General features: G+C 45.7%; 1 protein-coding gene across 1 annotated transcript in view; it reads left to right on the forward strand.

Moving 5' to 3' along the window:
• The first annotated feature begins 3,375 nt into the window (after positions 1-3,375).
• The window catches only part of pltp (phospholipid transfer protein), a 54,196-nt gene continuing 38,440 nt past the window's right edge, over positions 3,376-19,131 (forward strand). Inside the window, exons 1-7 of the mRNA XM_063041545.1 lie at positions 3,376-3,574; positions 7,112-7,232; positions 9,067-9,166; positions 9,245-9,373; positions 12,287-12,442; positions 14,277-14,340; positions 18,704-18,767. Of these exons, the coding sequence (XP_062897615.1) occupies positions 7,127-7,232; positions 9,067-9,166; positions 9,245-9,373; positions 12,287-12,442; positions 14,277-14,340; positions 18,704-18,767 (619 nt within the window). The 5' untranslated portion in view covers positions 3,376-3,574; positions 7,112-7,126. The remainder of the gene's footprint in view (positions 3,575-7,111; positions 7,233-9,066; positions 9,167-9,244; positions 9,374-12,286; positions 12,443-14,276; positions 14,341-18,703; positions 18,768-19,131) is intronic.

The raw sequence follows: 19,131 nt of genomic DNA on the forward strand, positions 1-19,131 counted from the left end.
GAGTCCCGCAGAGATGGTAGAAATATACCGAGGCAATCATACAGTTGGACCCTTGCAGTAGGAAATATGGTGGTCAGCACTCCTAGAAATCGACCTCAGCGATGGTAGAACCTACCCCATCAATAGGAGAACTCTATATTTCAGTGTTAGAACCATACCTTTATAATTGAGCAAACTGTGCGTCCGCAAGTGTAGAATTTTATCCCTGCTTTGGTGAACTTGGACCTTACAACAGTAAAGCTGTAATGTTAAAACACCTATGGTAGAACAGCATATGAATAATGGTGGTGGTATAGAGGCATAGTATTAAAGTCATAGATTACTACAGCACAGAAACAGACTTTTGGCCGATCTAGTCCACGCTGATACTAATCTTCTGTCCATCTACCGATACCCAGACCATATCCCTTCATACCCTTCCCACCCATGTACCTATCCAATTTTCCCTTGTGTTACAACTGAACCTGCATCTATCATTTCCACGACAGCGTGATCCACATTCACATTGCTTTCAGATTCCTCTTAAATGTTTCACCTTCACCCTAAATTGATGACCTCTAGTTCTAGTCTCACCCATCCTGAGGGGAAAAAGCCTGTATGCATTCATGCTACCTATACCCCTGATAAAATTGTATACCCTAAGATATACAGTGCATATAAAAAGTATTCAGCCCCCCCCCCCGGACGTTTTCACGTTTCACTGTTTTACAACATTGAATCACAGTGGACTTAATTTGGCTTTTTTTTACACTGATCAACAGAAAAAGGTGCTTTCGCGTCAAAGTGGAAACAGATCTCTACAAAGTGATCTAAATTAATTACAAATATAAAACACAAAATAATTGCATAATTATTCACCCTCCCCCTTTTAATATGACACACTAAATCATCACTGATGCAGCCAATTGGTTTTAGAAGTCACATAATTAGTTTAATGGAGATCACTGTGTGCAGTCAAGGTGCTTCAATTAATTGTAGTAAAAATACACCTGTATCTGGAAGGTCCAACTGCTAGTGAGTCAGTATCCTGGCAAAAACTACACCATGAAGACAAAAGAACACTCCAAGCAACTCCATGAAAAGATTATTGAAAAGCACATGTCAGGAGATGGATACAAGAAAATTTCCAAGTTACTGAATGTTTGTTGGAGTACAGTTAAGTCAACCATCAAGAAATAGAAAGAATATGGCACAGCTGTAAATAGAGCAGGCCATCCTTAAACACGAATGGAAAGATTGAATAGGTTAGAACTTTATTCCCTGGACCATAGAACATTGAGAGGAAATTTGATAGAGATATGCAAAATTCTGAAGGGTATAGATGGGTAAATGCAAGCAGGTTGGGTGAGATTATAACTCAGGTTATGGGTAAAGGGTGAAAGCTGAAAAGTCTAAGGAGAACATAAGGGGAAACTTCAGCGGGTTTTGAGAGTGTGGAATAGGCTGCCAGTGCAAGTGGTGCATGCAAGCTCATTTTCAATGTTTGAGAGAAGTTTGGATGGATACATGGATGGGAGGGTTATAGAGGGCTATAGTCCTGCTGCAGGCCAAAGGAAATAGGTATCTAAATGGTTTGGCATGGACTAGGAAACTGTTTCTGTGCTGTGCTTTTCTATGACTTTACAAGAACAGTCAGACTGGTTCAAGCTGCCAGAAAGGTGAGAGTAACTCAAATAACCATGCATTACAACAGTGTTGTGCAGAAAAGCATCTCTGAAGAACGTGTCGAACCTTGAAGTTCATTGGCTACAGCAGCAGAAGACCATGAGCATGCACTCTGTAGTAATTTTATGGCAACAATAGATGCAGGGCTTGTATAGGCAACATGTATGAATGGAGGTGAGATTGTACAGGTAGCTGCAGCACCTGCAGCAGTAATGCAGTGCAGACAGACAGCTGGCACTGTATGGGGGGCATTAGTCTACTGCTGCTCCCCAACAGCATGCAGACCAGGGTATTAACCACAAGTCTACTCTCAGTGAAGGTCAGCATCAGACAAGGCAGCCCAACACTTCTCTCCATCACTGTCAAAGGGTTAGTGTAGCTGGGTACTATTGACAGTGTCAACACAAACAACAGATGGAGGAACTCAGCAGAACAGGCAGCATCTATGGAGGGAGATGGATAGTTGACATTTCAGTCAGAGACCCTTCGTCAGGCCTAGAACGGAAGGGGGCAGAAGCCTGAATAAGTTAGGGGGGAGGGAAGCACAAGCTGGCATCTCATCCCTCCCCTTCGTGCCCCCCTCCACCAACCACCTACACTCTTCTTCACCTATCACCGGCTAGCTTGTGCTCCTCCCTCCTTATTCTGGCTTCTGCCCCCTTTCCTTCCAGTCCCGATGAAGGGTCTCGGCCTGGAACGTTTACTCCCTTCCATGGATGCCGCCTGACCAACATCTGCAGTACAGTATCGCTTGTGACTCTGTTAGTGTCAAGTTTGTACATTGACCCTGTGTAAAGGACAAGGCTTGTAAACTGAGTCCGTGACTCACGGTTTACAGGTACCTGCCATTTGTATTGTTTACTCCATTCCCAATCTCAGTGTTTATCTACACAGCTGGGTACCGTGTGTACAGTGTACTGCCAGGCACAGTGTGTACCGCCAGTACGCACACAAACAGAACGAGAGGGAGAAAAACATTACCTACAGACAAGGCCTCCATGTGTATGCACAAGACTTTATACATACAGACTGATCTCTGTGTATGTATGTGGGACCCAGTGTGTATGGGCAGAGCAGAGAGTTCACAACCACAGCCCGAGATGTACAATACAGCTGACCCGTAAGACACCGAGAAAAAATGAATGCTCTCTTGTTGAAGTAATGAGGATAGCTTGCTTTTGGATTAGTGAGTGAGGGAGAGAAGCCCATGAGAAACACTGTCAGGGGGCGGAGGCAGGGCTGCGTTCTTTGGGGAGAGGGTCACTTTCGATCCGAGTCCGGCTGCTGGGTGGGGAAGGCGGAGTGGTCAGGACACCGACACTGGACGAGGGAGACTCCGTCACCTGGGGTCCGACTGGTCCCGGCCATGAGGGACAGCAGAGGCCAGCTCTTCAATTCCAGCTTTTGTTGACGTGCTCTGCAGCCCGTTTGGAGAATTCAGCCTCCCACGGAGAACTCTGTGTGAATTGGCGCAGCACGGTGCTGTACTGCTGCTGGGTGGCAGTATTCAGAGAACAATTGGCCTTTTCATGCTGCCAGTAGTCTCCCAGCCGATGTTGCATGCACTCCACGGTCTCAGTGAACCCTGCACTGTTTACGGGAAAAATGGGTTGATTTGATGTCATTGGTTCTGACAAGCAGAGAGAGAGGGGAGGACGGGGAGGGGAATCACATGTCACCAAACAGCTGAGGTTACTAAACCTCTGGCCAAAACTGGGTGGGGGGCGGGGGGAGCGATCAGGGATTTCCAGTGCGTCGAAATGACAGATCGTTCCCTGCTGCCTACAAGCTGTGACGCCTGAATTAGCAATTGCCTCGCCACGGACCCTCTCGAAGCAGAGAAGCGACTGACACTGCTCCCCGGGATAAGAAAGATTGTCTAACCCATTCTTCGGCAGCTTTGTGCTGGGTGAGTTTGCGTTGATGGCAGGTGTTGCGGTGGGTAAGGGATTGAATGAAAGTTGCAGGCTGAAATCACACTCTCCTTGGCCCGGGGCCGGGAGCCCATGGTTCCGGGGTCAGCTGGCCTGGGCTCAGCACGGGCTGAGGGACTGGTGAAGGTGTAGACACGCACTATGAGGGGAGGCACACAGCGGGATAACGTGTTCGCATTTGTGTAAGGCGTCCAAACAATCTGCTCACCGTTCAATCATACATCGAGAGGGCGAAGGATAGAGCAAGTTAACATTGACTGAGGAAAGAGAGAACTGGTTTACGCTGACCCGGGACATACAGTACCCGGTTTACACTGACCCGGGACAGGGGTGCCTGGTTTACACTGACCCGGGACAGGGGGCACCCGGTTTACACTGACCCGGGACAGGGGGCACCCGGTTTACACTGACCGGGGACAGGGAGTACCCGTTTTACACTGACCCGGGACAGGGAGTACCCGTTTTACACTGACCCGGGGCAGAGAGTACCCAGTTTACACTGACCCAGGACAGAAGGTGTCAAGTTCATAATGGTACAGGAGAAAGTTTACTAGGGTCACACTCAATGTCACACTCAGGTCAGGGGTTTCTGGGGTCACACTCATGGCGATCTGCACCAGTGTTGCACTGATTTGGTTGTGAACCCAGAGTTTTCAGGTGATACAAACAACTCTTTGCCTGGTTGACCATGTCGGAGGAAATCCGGTCGCCCCTGCTGGCAGAAACACGCAGCACGAGACAATCATGGAGTGCAGGAATAGGCCCATCATGTGTGATCATGGCTTACCCGGTGTTGACCGACACCTCGTTCCCCACACTCTCTGGACACCTGTGCTCTCTTCTGCTTCAAATGTCTATCAGTCTCTGCCTTGGGTTCATCCCATGACTCCACCGGTGCAGATCTTTGTGGTAGGGAGCTGCAGAAATCCTTGATCCTCCGGGAGGAGAATTTCCTCTTCACCTTCACCCTACATGAGCAGCCTTTCATTATGAAACCATATCCCTTAGTTGTAAATACCTACAAGGGAAAAGAGCCTCTCAACATCCACTCTATCAATTCTCCCCTGACCCTGTTTCAGGGGATCAACCCCCACATTCTGCTCAGCTCTAACAGGGTCCAACTGTCCAACTGCCCAACCTCTCTTTGCAGTTAAATCTTGCATTCCAAGAATCACCTAGCAATGGCTCCATACTGCCTTTAGTGTTCAGATTCAAATTTACTTATCATATATGAAACATCGAAGTATACAGTGAAATGCGTCATTTGCCTTAACATTGAACACCCCCATGGATGGGATGAGGACAGCCACATGTCTGGTGTTCATCGTAGGATGCCCACGACGCTCGGCAGTACAACACAACACTCAACAAAACAGCGCTCAACAAGCAAATAAAACAAGCTGCATTCCTCCCAGTGCACGCATACAGTCCTCCAACCCTGGGACAGGCCTTTCCCTGGAGATTATTTCCTCCCTTAAATAAGGGGGCCAAAGCAGGCAGAACTACTCCAGGCCAGACATTGCTAACAGCCTGTAATCCTGCACCAGCTTTCTCTTATGTTTGCGTCCATACACCCTGCAGTATAAGGCAATTTTCCACTGGACATCCGTGAACAAGAACTCTCAGATCTCTTTGTACCACAACACTTTGTTGGGTGGGGAAGTAGCAAAGTGGTGTCATTTGGCAAGGGAAGATATATGGGGGTGGTAATGTGGTCTGAAGGAACAGATAGACCTTGCAGTATACATCTACAAAGATCACAAGACAAGTGATTAAATAGGCATATGGGAATAACCTCTATTAATGAGATACCAAGTATGAAAGTGGAGGGGTTGTGTAACAGCTGTATACAAGTCTAGTTAGACCACAGCTAAGGACCATGTAAAACTCAGGTCACCACAATACAAGAAAGGTGTGATTGCACTGAAGATGACGAAAGGATTTGAACCGATTTCACCAGGAATGGAAAATTGAAGCTGTGAGTAAAGATTGGATAAATCTGGAATTGCTAAAGGAGATGATGAGGAGTCTGTTAACGTAAATAGGAAGCATTCACTTCCCTCAGCAGAAGGATCAAACACCAGGGGTAAATGTAAGGTAATTGGTGGAAGAATTAGGGAGGAAATGAGTTAAAAGTGACTCTGCCTGCAGAGTTGTGGTGGAGTTTTGGAGCTCACTGTCTGAAAGGGCATGTCCCACAACTTTGCCATCAGCAGCTCCTGACACAAAACAGTTTAAGCTGATTTTAACGCACCCTTAACTCTCCCATTGGGTAGCCTGGGTTCTGATGAAATATCCCCAAGACATTCATTGTTCTGGGTGGCAGAGTGGCATAGTGGTTCATGCAATTGCTGCATAGGGATTGGGGTCTGATTCCCGTCACTGTCTGGAAGGAGTTTGTCCATTCCCCGCGTGACTGGGTGCTCCGGTTTCCTGCCACATTCAGGGTTAGGGTTGGTAAATTATGGGAATGCGCTGAAGGCACCGGAAACAGGGCAACACTTGCTGGCTGCCCCCATCACATCCTCATTGATTTCATTTGCAGCAAACATCACACCTCAGTGTATATTTTAATGTACTTGTGATGAATAAAACTAATCTTATTATCTTATCCCTCTTGCACAAATGCTGCCTGATCCTCTGGGTGTTTCCGGCATTTTGTTTTCACCGTTTGCGCTTTTTTTGGTTTTCACTCACTGATTCCAACATTAACCAGTTACCCTGTACCTGCTGACTCTAACGATTAACCTATTGCCCTCTGGTAACCGTCCCTGTGGTGGAGGAACCCGTCACCCCCGTACTCTCAATAAACCCTGTGCTTGCTGACCACATCCTGTTATCCTGATGTCCTTGAGCCCATTGACTTGCCTCGGCTGCTGGTAAGCGACGGCTTAGGTTTAAGGTTCTGATCCTCATTTACAATGGCCCCAAAGCCTTATTATGTTCTATTCTACTCCAAAAGAAAATTGGAGGGTTACAGACGGTGTAGGAAGAAGGGTTAGGTTTATTGTGGAGCAGGTTAAAAGGTCGGTACAACATCAGAGCTGAAGGGGCCGGTGCTGTTCCATGTTCTACAACTCTCAGCCTTCCGAGAAATGTTTGCTCCTCCAACCCTGGCAGCTCCATAATTATCCATTTATTTTGTTGCCTGCATCCTTGCTTTTGAAGTCTAGGCCCTTTCCATCCGCACAGAAGGCATGAAGAAGGCGGCTGAGTGGTCTGCTGGGCTTGTCTAACAGGTTCGAGGGTCGAAGGAACATCTTTCTGCTCCTGTGTAACAGACTGGAGAAACTGAATGGCCTTTTGCTGCTTCTGTGCAACTGTCTGGCAGGCCGAAAGGCTTGCTCTTGTGGATGGGGTCCTGGAGGCCTCCTGAGTGCAGATGATATGAGCGGGCTCACTCAGCAACAAGGCTGAACTTGTCAGCACGGGCCGCGGCCATGGGCTCTGTGTTGGTTCTGTGCTGAGCCTGTGACTGAGGGCGTCTAAGACTGCTGCTCCTTGCCTTGCAGGTACACAGGAAGACGATGGCTCTCTGGATCTCTGGCCTGTTGCTCCTGATGGTTCCGGGCACTGCAACGAGCTCGAACTCCGGCTGCCGTATCCGCATCACTAACCGGGGCCTAACACTGAGTAAGATCCCAAAGCCTTCGCTCACCACTGCAACCCCCTCTGGGACTGACTTCTCGCTGAATAAATGCACGACTACTTTGTGATCAGTGGAAGTGGAAAAGCTGTATGAATGTCCGATTCAGAAACAGGCTTATTATTGCTGAGATAGGTCATGAAACTTATTGTTTTGCAGCAGCAGTAAGGGGCATGACATAAAAGATTACTGTCAGTTGGTAGGGTCTGGAGGCTGGGAGCTAATTTACTTCACTGTCAGCCTCTCGGTGGTCATAAACCAGTCACTAAGGCTGCCATCAGGGGGCGACCCTTATCTCCCCCACAGGACAAAAGACATACCCAACAGGCTCCTTTCTTCCACTCAGCAGGTTACAGAGGGTGGGAAGTAACTGCATTTGTAAAATGTACACACACACGTAGGCATAGTCGCTTGATAGTGGTATGCCCCATGTACACATACATGTGGCCACTTTATTAGATACACCTGCTTATTAATGCAATAACTAATCAGCCAATCATGCATAAAGGCATGCAGACATAGTCAAGAGATTTAGCTGTTGTATACATCGAACATCGGAATGGGGAACATATGTGATCTAAGTGACTGTGGCCGTGGAATGATTGCTGGTGCCAGACAGGGTGGTTTGAGTATCTCAGAAACCGCTGATCTCCTGGGATTTTCACTCACAACAGTCTCTAGAGTTTACAGAGAATAGTGCAAACAGCAACAACAACAAAAAAATCCAGAAAGCAGCAGTTCTGTGGGCAAAAGCACCTTGTTACTGAGAGAGGTTAGAGGAGAATGGTCAGACTGGTTCAAGCTGACAGGAAGGTGACAGTAACTCAGATAACCACATATTACAACAGCGGTGTGCTGAAGAGCATCTGTAAATTCACAACACTTTAAACCTTGAGGTGGACTGGCAGAAGACCACGAACATGCTCTGAGTGGTCACTTTAATAGGTACAGGAGGTATATACAGGCTCTGTATAACATGAAGATACTTTACGCACACCCACATAGATTATTCCCAATTGTCACACGCATACACACACTAGCACACTGTCACATCACACTCACATACACATTTACACTACAATACACTCATGTACTCTCAGAAATATACACTCAGTGGCCACTTTATGAGATACATCCTGTACCTAATAAAGTAGCTGCTGAGTGTATGTTGTAGCATTCTGCTCCTGGAGCTCATCCACTTCAAGATCCAACATATTGTGTGTTTAGAGATGCTCTTCTGCACACCACTGTTGTAATGCATGGTTATTTGACTTACTGTCGCCTTCCTGGTAGCTTGAACCAGTCTGGCCATTTTCCTCTGACCCCTCTCATTAACAAGGCATTTTTGCTCACTGGACATTTTCTGTTTTTCACACCATTCTTTATAAACTCTAGAATTTGTAGTTCATGAAAATCCAAGGAGATCAGTAGTTTCAGAGATTCTCAAACCACCCCATCTGGCACCAACAATCACTCCGTAGTCAAAAACACTTGGATCACACTTCTCCGTTTTCTGTGTAAAACCGAGCCAGGCTGAACAAAACCAAGTGTAAATATTCATAAAAATTGCTGGTGAACGCAGCAGGCCAGGCAGCATCTATAGGAAGAGGTACAGTCGACGTTTCGGGCCGAGACCCTTCATCCTGACGAAGAGTCTTGGGCCGACGAAGGGTCTCGGCCTGAAACGTCGACTGTACTTCTTCCTATAGAAGCTGCCTGGCCTGCTGCGTTCACCAGCAATTTTTATGTGTGTTGCTTGAAATTCCAGCATCTGCAGATTTCCTCGTGTTTGCAAGTGTGACTATTCTTTGTTCTTTATAGTTCAGTATGAAGGACTGAAGTTTGTGGCTGAAGAGATTGAAAATATCACCATTTCAGATCTGTCTGGGAAAGAGGGTCCGTTCCAGTATTCCATTAACGGGTGAGTGTCTCCTTGGTTCTTTGCTGCTGTTTGCTTGTGGACCAGAGTCACTGAGCTTTGTATTTTGATATCCCACAGGGTGAAGATCACCGAGCTGAATATATCCAGTGCTGCCCTCAGCTTCCAACGTGGCGCCGGTCTCTGCCTCGAAATGCAGAACTCGTCCATCAGCATCACCTTCCAGAGGAATATATTGTACTGGCTGATGTGCGTGCCTTTTGTTCCCGTCTTCTCTTATTTGACCTGTACTGTCCTGTTGTATTGTTTATCCCCGGCATTTGTGCTTCATCTGCTTTCCTCACTGAGAGCCTCTGTCGCTGGAAATGCTGGCGAGTTAAGTATTACACCTTTACACTGGGGATCCTTTCAAACTTCACTTTACAGAGAACCTACAGCAGAAAAACAGGAGATTTAACCCCCAGCCCTCACCAGGCCATGCCAGAGTTTATCCACAGGGTTATAAGAATTGTACAGCACAAAATCAAGCCCTTCTGTCCATCACATTCATGCTGACTATTTACCCATCCACACTAGTCCTATCTGTCTGCTTTGGGATCATATCCTTCAATGCCTTGCCTATTTCTAAATGCCTCTTAAACATAATGACTGTATGTACCTGATTCCATCTCCTGCTCCAGCAGTGTGTTTCAGATATTAACCTTTATCTCTGTATGATAAAGACTTACTCCTAAGATCCCCCTGAAATCTCTCAGCTCTCACCTTAAAACTGTGACCACTTGTTTTTGATATCTATACCATGTTTTAACTATCTACCCTACCCATACATCTCATAATCTTGTATATCAGCTCCTTTGCTGCAGGGAAAATGAGCCCAGCCTATCCAATCTCTCTCCATAATGAAAACCCTCCAGTCCAAGTATGCCCTTACTAGTGTTTGGTGAAGCTGCTACATAGTGTCCCTACTCTTATCATCTATGCTGCAGCTTATGAATGGAAGTATGTCATATGCTTTCATTGATTGAACTCCAAGGTCTCTGTTTCTCAACATTGCACAATGCTCTATCACTCACTGTATATCTCCTACCCATATCTGATTTCTCAAAATGTATCACCTTGCACTTGTCAGGACTATATTCCATTTGCGAACACTCTACTCAAGTTTCCAACTGATCTGTATCTTGCTGTTGTCTCAGACAACCTTCCTAGCTATCCACAGCTCCACCGATTTCCGTCTGCAAACTTACCAATGATAGCTCTTTCATTCACGTCCAAGTCATAGATGTGTAGTTCACAAACAGCAGAGGTCCAAGCACCAATCCCTGTGGTACATCACTGATCACAGACTTCCGTACAAAAAGACATCCTTCCTCCACTACCCTCTGACACTTATCAGTCAGCCAGTTTTGGATCCCGAACATCATAAACATCTGGACAGCCTTTCATGCGACACCTTGTCATATGCATTTCTATAGACAACATCTACTATCCAGATTAATCTCTTTGGTTACCTCCTCAAATAATTAAATTAACGAGACAGGATTTTCCCCTCACAAATCCTTAGAACTTACTCCAAAATTTTCATAGCACTGATTCAGGGATCACTGGCCTGTAGTTATGTGGCCTATCTCTGCTGCCCATTTTAAGGGAACATCATTCCCTCTCCTCCAGTCCTTCTGGTACCCTGCCTGTGGCTAATGAAGATACAAAAATCTCTGACAGGGGCCTAGCACCTTTCTCCATTGTTACCCATAGTATTCTCCTCTATCCCTGGGGAATTATCTACCCTTATGTATTCCAAGACATGTAACACCTCCATCTTCTTAATACCTACATGGTCTAGACAATGCCCCCATGCTTCACTTGCTCCCTCGACCCTTTTTATTTCTAACTCCATTAAGTAACCTCCTGTTATTGCAGTTGCGATGTTCATCTCAACTGCTTCTTCTTTATTGCATTCCCAAATATTCTAATTTCCCTTTTTGGTTATTAATCATCTTACTTTGGTGCCCTCAAGTTTTGATCTCTCCCACACTTAACCTAGAGGCTTGTTTCTATGGAGCTGTTTTCCAGGCTCTGAAATGCGCTCAATTTCATTTCTGAAAAACTGTCGCACCATTATATGTACCTTGATTTCTCTATCTATCGGCATGGTGATATTCTGTGTTCCTGTTGCTGTGCTATGTAATCGAGACAGAAGGCTTAATGTGTTCATGATTTAACTCCTTCCTGTGGACATGTATTACTCCTAAGACATAGTGGGAACCTCACTCAACAATCTGGAACCTAGAAGTGCATTTACAAATAGTGTGTTATTGAAAATCTTGTTACTGAGACACAATTTTTACACATGTTATCTATGGGTCGAGAGGAATGGAGTGAGGTCATTTGGGATTGTAGTGCAACAAGAGATCAGAGGTTTCACCAAGGAGGATGAGGTGGTTGCTTAGGGACTGGGGGTGTCCAAGATACGGCTATTGATGAGGAATCAGTATTAGTAAGGTGTTGGTGTCCATGTAAGTCAAGGGTTAACTTTGGTCAAGATTCAAGAAGTGACTAGGATTTCTGGTGATGGATTGGGTAGGAGCGGGGTATTCTGGAGCTGAATTTATGAGGTGCTGTGGTGGTGCCATTGCTGATGAGCTGGACTCTGAAGACACTGCCCTCATTGCTAAATCACACTTTATTTACTTGTGCCTGGCCCCGTCACCAAGCTGAAAGTCAGAACAGAGAAATGCCATTTTTATGCAGGTTGACTTGTTGGATACAGGTACCGACCAACTGGTAACCTTGTGTATGTTTAATTTCCTTATTTGCATGATCAATCACCAATCACACTACAATGATATCAGTGTTAATAGAAAATAGAATCTAGTCTTCGGAATTAGTGAAGTAACTGACCATTAGCAAGTGTTACCCTAAAATCCTTTGAGTCCTTACTTTGACTCCGTATGGCAAATAGCTCCAGTCTCCTGCTGTGCAGAGGAAAACTATGCTCTTCAAAGAGCTCTCTTGCCAGGGCTGACTGCACACTATCTGTTAACTGTTCTTGCCTGCACATTATCTTAACCCTTACCTTGCTGCAACTTCCACAGTGGGACAGGATACATGACTAGAGTTTTTATCTGCCACCACTAAGACATTTTGTGTTTTTTTTTACAGTCAGGACGTTGGTCAGATTAATGCCTCTGCCGAAGGAGCCAACATCTGGGTTGTGCTACATCTGTCCAGAAGTAAATCTGGTCAGCTGAAGATAAGCAAGGTGCTCTGCAAAGCCTCCATTGCCAAAATGAAAGCAAAGTTTAATGGCAGCTTTAGGTAAAAAAAATATTTTTTATCACGAGGCACGACGTGTTTGAGGATTGCTGTCATGAAACAACTGTCTCATGACACAGGGTGCACTGCAATTACAAACAGAAATATATCTGTAAGTGTGCAATTGTCCACAAAGGCAAAAGCTCAATCCCTCTCAGATATCATGAAAGAAAGTGAGAATAGGCCCAAGAAGTGGCCTATTCCTTAAACCTGCCTCAAAATTTAATGTGGTCGCTAACACGTTTTCTGACCATTCCAATATCTCTTAATGTAATAATTAAAGATCTATTAGTCTCATTGCCTGAGCTAAAGAATGCCAAAGGTTCCTTCTTCTTTTAGATGAAGAGGAGGATCCTAGCCTCAACTTAGTCCCAAGTTACTCTTCAACCATCAGGCTCCCGAACCAGCGTGGACAACTCCAGTCACCTGAACACTGAAATGATTCCACAAACCATGGGCTCACTTTCAAGAACCCTACAACTCTTGTTCTCAATATTGTCTATCTATCCTTCTATTGTGTTTACACAGTTCATCTTCTTTTGCACATTAGTTGTTTGTCCTTCTTTGTGTGTTGTTTTTCATTGATTCAAATGTTTCTTTGTGTCTACTGAAAATGTCCACAAGAAAATGAATCTCAGGGTAGTATACGGGGTCATATGCTGTATGTACTTTGATAATAAATTTATTGTGAACTCTGAGCTTTGAAGTGGTTAACTCCTTATCTGAAAATAATTCCCCCCAACTTCCTGTCCTTCCAGTATCTTGGCTTCATCGCTGACAGTCCCTCTAAGATTCTTGTAGTTTCAGGTTCATCTGTTCTTCTGGATTCATTTGTACAGAGGCCAGTCTTATTCAAGTCCTTCTCAGGGTGACTCCCCTCATCCAACATTGAGCCTATTGGATCCACAGTCTCATGTACATCCTTCCTTAGGAAAGATGAAATCTCTAGATTCTCACCAAACCCCTAAGGCAAAGCTTCCTTACTGTTATTTTTCATCAAATCCTCATAATGAAGGCCAACATCCAAATACTTTGTCATGGTTAGCTGTATCTATGTATTTACTGTGTAAGTTTTGTGAACCAACTCTCCTAGATGTACTGATAGTATTTCACCACTTAAAAAATAAACATCATCTTCTCAATTCTGCCAAAGCAAATATCCTCACATTTCCCATATTGTGTTCCATCTGCCACTTTATTTCCCCCATTGCTTCAGCTGTCAATGGAACTTTGCAGAATCTTCACATCCATGTCACATCATACCTTTTCTCCACCAGCTAACTTGACCACGTTACACCCTGGGCAAGATACTCATGCACGCAACTCTGGACAAAATAGCCTATTACTGTCAAACATCCACCTCACCTGCAGTAAATCCACTATGTGAACAGTTCTTGACATCCTTGCACAGATGGTTTCCTTGTACTTTTTAAACTGTGTTTTTATTTACTCCAGGACTCATTTTCCGGCTTACAATTACCCTAAATGATAGTCAACAGTAAATCAACATGTGGAATTCCTCTTGAGTGAAATTTCAATTTCTGAAGAACGACAGTTCCTAGTTACTCTAAGACCTGCTAGGTTTTACTAATTCTATTTCATCTAAAATAAAGCTGCTTGAGAGGTCAACACTTAAATTGTCTCACTGAGATGTGTTACTTTAAGCTTTGCTTGTGGAGATCAAAGTCATGTTTTCTCTCACTCGCTAGCATGGAGGGTAAAATTTTCCTGCTGGTTGATGCCAAAACACTGATTTCCCATACATGGTATTTCCCTTTAGCTCCTCTCTAATATTACAGGTGATTTCCTAAGTTCGTGCTATTGTCTCTTTTTACAGGGGCTTTTATCAAGTATTCTCCGCTGTTCTCACAACTGGTTTGCGCTTCCTCATAAACCAACAGGTAAATTTCACTTTCTGCATGTTCACAATGTCTTATGCCCATTCCTATTTGGGTGGAGGTGAGCTGCCTTTTTGAACAGGGAGGTATCCCATAGAACTGAGGTGGAAAGAGTTCCAGCACTTGACCCAGTAATGATTAAGGAAAGCAAAATATTTCCAACTCAGGACAGTGCATGACTTGGAAGGGAAACTGCAGGTAGTGGTGTTTCCACCTGCCCACTGTCCTTATCCTTCTTGATGGTAGGTGTCTTAAATTTTCAAGGTGCTGTTGGAGTAGCTTAGGAGAATATCTACATTTTACAGCTGGTAAATGCTACGGCTGTGAGGAGGCCAATGGGATGCCAATCACGTGGGCCACTTTGTACTGAGTGGTGTCGAGTTTGTGTTCGGGGCATTGAGACAGAGTCATTTTTATTAATGAATGCCCCATAGAAAACTTCCTATCTGGATGCACATCACAACAACTGTTCCCTACGTGACTGCAAGAAACTACAGAGTTGTGGGCATAAGTCCAAAGACCCCACCCTCCCCGAATTTTCTCTCTTCTCCCCCCTGCCCCTCCAATCGGGTAGAGATGTATAGAAAGCCTGAAAGCTTGTATCACCAGGCTCAAAGACAGCTTCTATCCCACTACATAGACTATCAGACTCTTAAATGGATTTCTTGTACAATACAATGGACTCTTGGTCTGACAATCTACCTCATCATGATCTTACACTTTATCATTTAGATTATGAGGACACTCAGTCCTCGTTTATTGTCACTTAGAAATGCATGCATTAAAAAATGATACAATGTTCCTCCAGAATGATATCACAGAAACACAGGACAAACCAAGACTAAAACTGACAAAACCACATAATTATAACATATAGTTACAACAGTGCAAAGCAATACCGTAGTTTGATAAGAGCAGACCATGGGCATAGTAAAAAAAAAGTCTCAAGTCCCGATAGCCCCATCATCTCACGCAGCCAGTAAAAAGGGAGAAACTCTCCCTGCCATGAACCTCCAAGCGTTGCGGACTTGCCGATGCAGCACCATTGGAAGCACCCGACTGCAGCGGACTCTGAGTCCGTCCGAAAACCTCAAGCCTCCGACCAGCCCTCCGACACTGAGCACCGAGCACCTTCCTCTGCTGAGCGCTTCGACCCCGCCCCGGCCGCCGAGCAACAAGCAAAGCCAAGGACTCAGGGCCTGCTCCTCCGAAGATTCTGGATCACACAGTAGCAGCGACAGTGAAACAGGCATTTCAGAAGTTTCACCAGGTGTTCCTCCGTGCTCTCACGTCTGTCTCCATCAAATCAGGATTGTGCACGGCACCCTACTTGACAGATAACAGATATCACCATCGGAGTGGCCACTGCGAGCTGCATCACGCTGCCATCTTCTCCTCCCATACCTGCACTGTACTTTCTCTGTAGCTTTTGTTCTTTATTCGCATTGTTCTAGCACAATGCACTGTGTGATGATTTGATCTGTATGAACAGTATACAAGACAGGCTTTTCACTGTATCTCGGTACATGTGACCATAATAAAACAAAGCTCCAGGGCAGGCACCTGCTCCAACAGCCATGTAGCTTCTGTGCTAATCACATTGCAAATCACTTCAGAGTGGAGGTGAGGATCTCCTGGCTCTGTAATAGATTCCAAGTCCTCCACACCTTAGAGTTGGACACATCTCCAGACATTGTAGAGTACAAAGCCGAAAACCTTGTCTAGATCAACACACAAGGCACTGGGAGAGCTCGGCAGGTCAGGCAACATCTGTGGAGGAAATTGGACAGTTGATGTTTTGGGCTGGACCAGATGAAAAGGTTTTGATCTGAAATGTTGACTGTTCATTTCTTTCCATCGATGCAGCCTGACCCACTGAGCTCCCCCAGCACCATGTGTGTCGCTCCGAATTCTGCTATCTGCAGTCTCTTTTGCCTCAACCTGGTCTTACTGATTCCCCATGAAGGAGCTGATCTGAGCCTGAGGCAGCACCACTGGTTGGATGCAGTTACACTGGAAACCTCTGTCTGCACCTCCAGAGTCCAGTGACTCCCATCAAGAAACACTGAATCATGTTTCTCTGGAGGTCAGTGTCTGATCTGGTGCTGGGTGAGCCTGGCTACCTGACCGTAGCAGGCAGTCATCGTCCTCTCCGGTCATCAGGTGATTCCCCCAATCACTCTGGCAGCAGGCTGAGGCTCGAGATTCACCTCCGGGAGAAGATAAAGCACCTGTAAATACTCCAAACAAGCACCAAATGAATCGGAAGAATGGGATTCAGGTTCATTATCACTGTCTTATATGTCGTTAAGTTCAATGTGGTTCTATTTAATATCAGAGAATGTGTACAGTATACAGCCTGAAATTCTTACTCTCCGCAGACATCCACAAAACAGAAAAAAAAGAATGAATGACAGAAAAACGTTAGAACCCCAAAGCCCCCCTCACCCTTCCCATGCACAAGCAACAGCAAAGCATCAACCCTCCCCCTACCTGCCTCAGCACCCCCCAACACCCCCCAAAAGAGACCAAGCATAAAAAAACCCGCTTTGACATTGCACAGGCTCTCTCACTCACTAACAAGGTATCACTCCTGCCACAGCAAGGGAGTGCGGGGCAATAGCTGGCTGTTTCAATGTTACAGTCTGCAGAGTCGCTCATTTTGACAGCAGCGTACACTGCTGTCTGGATGTTCGATCTCCTGCGACGCTTCAGTCGGTGACACTGTCGAGGGATTGAGTTGTCCACAGGGCCACAGGGCTATACCCTGAAGGCGCACATCTTCCAGGCTGCTCCTGGAGACACTGAAAACACTAGGCCAGTCGGTGAGCGGGAACCCACCGTCGAGAAGAACCACGGTTTGAGTGCAGCCGTAGGTCAGGGACTCTAATAGGACCCCAAACACCTTGAAAAGGGAAGAGACATCAAAGAGAAGAACTCAAACTGTTTTGCAGATGAACTGGAAGAAGTGGCCCTTTGGCTCCAGCTCTAGTGTTGTTTTGCGGCAGCAGAACAGTGCAGACGTCGCATCACATAAGTTAAAAAATGCAGTAACGGCTGGTGTTCATGGATTCATGGACCATTCAGTAATGTAACAGTGGAGGGGAAGAAGCTGTTCTTGAATCGCTGAGAGTGGGTCTTCAGGTTCCTGTACCCTGTCCCTGATGGTGGTACTGAGAAGAGGCCATGTCCTGGATAATGAGGGGCATTAGGGATACATGCTGCCTTCCTGAGTCACTGCCTGCTGAAGATATACCGGATGGTGCCCATGATGGAGTCTACACCCTCCACAGCCTCTTTCAGTCCTGTTCATTGGAGACTCCATACCACATGGTGGTACTTTCAGTCAGAGTATTCTCCAACGTACATCTGTAGAAACTGCTGAGTCTTTGGTGACATGTCAGATCACTAGTCACAGTGAGAGCACCGGTAATGCAGGTGACTTCTTGCTGTAGATGCTGAGCTTCAGGTTTTGACAGAAGCAGGTTTTTCTTGTGTTAGAGATGTAATCTTATGATCCAGGAATACTGTATGTCGTGTAGGGTGTCTGTGTGAGGGTCAGGATACTCTGTGAATACAGAGTATCTAGGTACTTCACCAGTGATTGAGTTAGACTATAAGACCATAAGACATAGGAGCAGAATTAGGCCATTTAGCCCAGCAAGTCTGACCCGCCATTCAATCATAACTGATTTAGTTTCCCTCTTAACCCCATTCTCCATCCTTCTCCCGTAACCTTTGACACCCTTACTAATCAAGAACCTATCAACCTCTGCATTAAATATACCCAATGACTTGGCCTCCACAGCTGTCTGTGACATCAAATTCCACAGATTCATCACCTCTAGCTAAAGAAATTCCTCTTCATCTCTGTTCTAAAGGGATGTCCTTGTATTCTGAGTCTGTGCTCTCTGGTCCTAGATTCCCCCTCCCCACATCCGCTCTATCTAGGTCTTTCAGTATTCGATAGCTTTCGATGAGATCCCCTCTCATTCTTCTAAACCCCAGTGATTACAGGCTCAGAGCTTCAAATGCTCCTCATACATTAACCCTTTCATTCCCAGGATCATTCTTGTGAACCTTGCCTGGACCCTCTCCAATGCCAGCAAATCTTTTCATAGATAAGAGGCCCAAAACTGCTCATGGTACTCCACGTACATCTGACCAATGCCTTAAAAAAGAGTCATATTGTTTTGGATATCCTTTGTCCAATAGACTACTCTCAGCAAACACTGACTGAAAGAATTATATCAGATGATAATCTTGTTCATGCCCATGAGTTGCCATGTTGATTTGAATTTCGCGATTGTGGAGAAGCGATGTTGTCTTTTCTATCTGAATAATCCCCCCTTCTATGCTCCTGTAGATTTGTCCAGCCCTACAACACTCAGGACTGGTGCTGCTGAACTCTCTGCTGGAGACCGTGCCAGGTGTGTATGTGTCCTGCCTAGTGAATGCACTTCCCTGAAGAGGCAGTGTGCGCGGCAAACAACAGTTGCGTGTTGTATGCTGGCGTGGCACCTCCGCCCTGGGGGCTAAACTGGAGTGGGGCAAAGTGTTGTTTCCTGTGAAGGCACCTGGCATTCTCACCACCTCAGCCATCGGCAGTTCAATGCATCAGGAGGGTGGGGGAGCTTGGTTAAGTTAGGGACAGGACTATGCGTCCTGATAACAATGTGTCTCCTGGCTCCAAACCACACAGAAAAATGTGAGCTGCCACATACTGGTGACAAAGTGCTTGCCACCCCTGCAGCCAGGAGGAACTTCAAGGGCTGCCCTGAATCCCAGTGGGAG

The sequence above is a fragment of the Mobula hypostoma genome, chromosome 2 (genome assembly GCF_963921235.1).
Source record: "Mobula hypostoma chromosome 2, sMobHyp1.1, whole genome shotgun sequence".
Lineage (NCBI taxonomy): Eukaryota > Metazoa > Chordata > Chondrichthyes > Myliobatiformes > Myliobatidae > Mobula > Mobula hypostoma.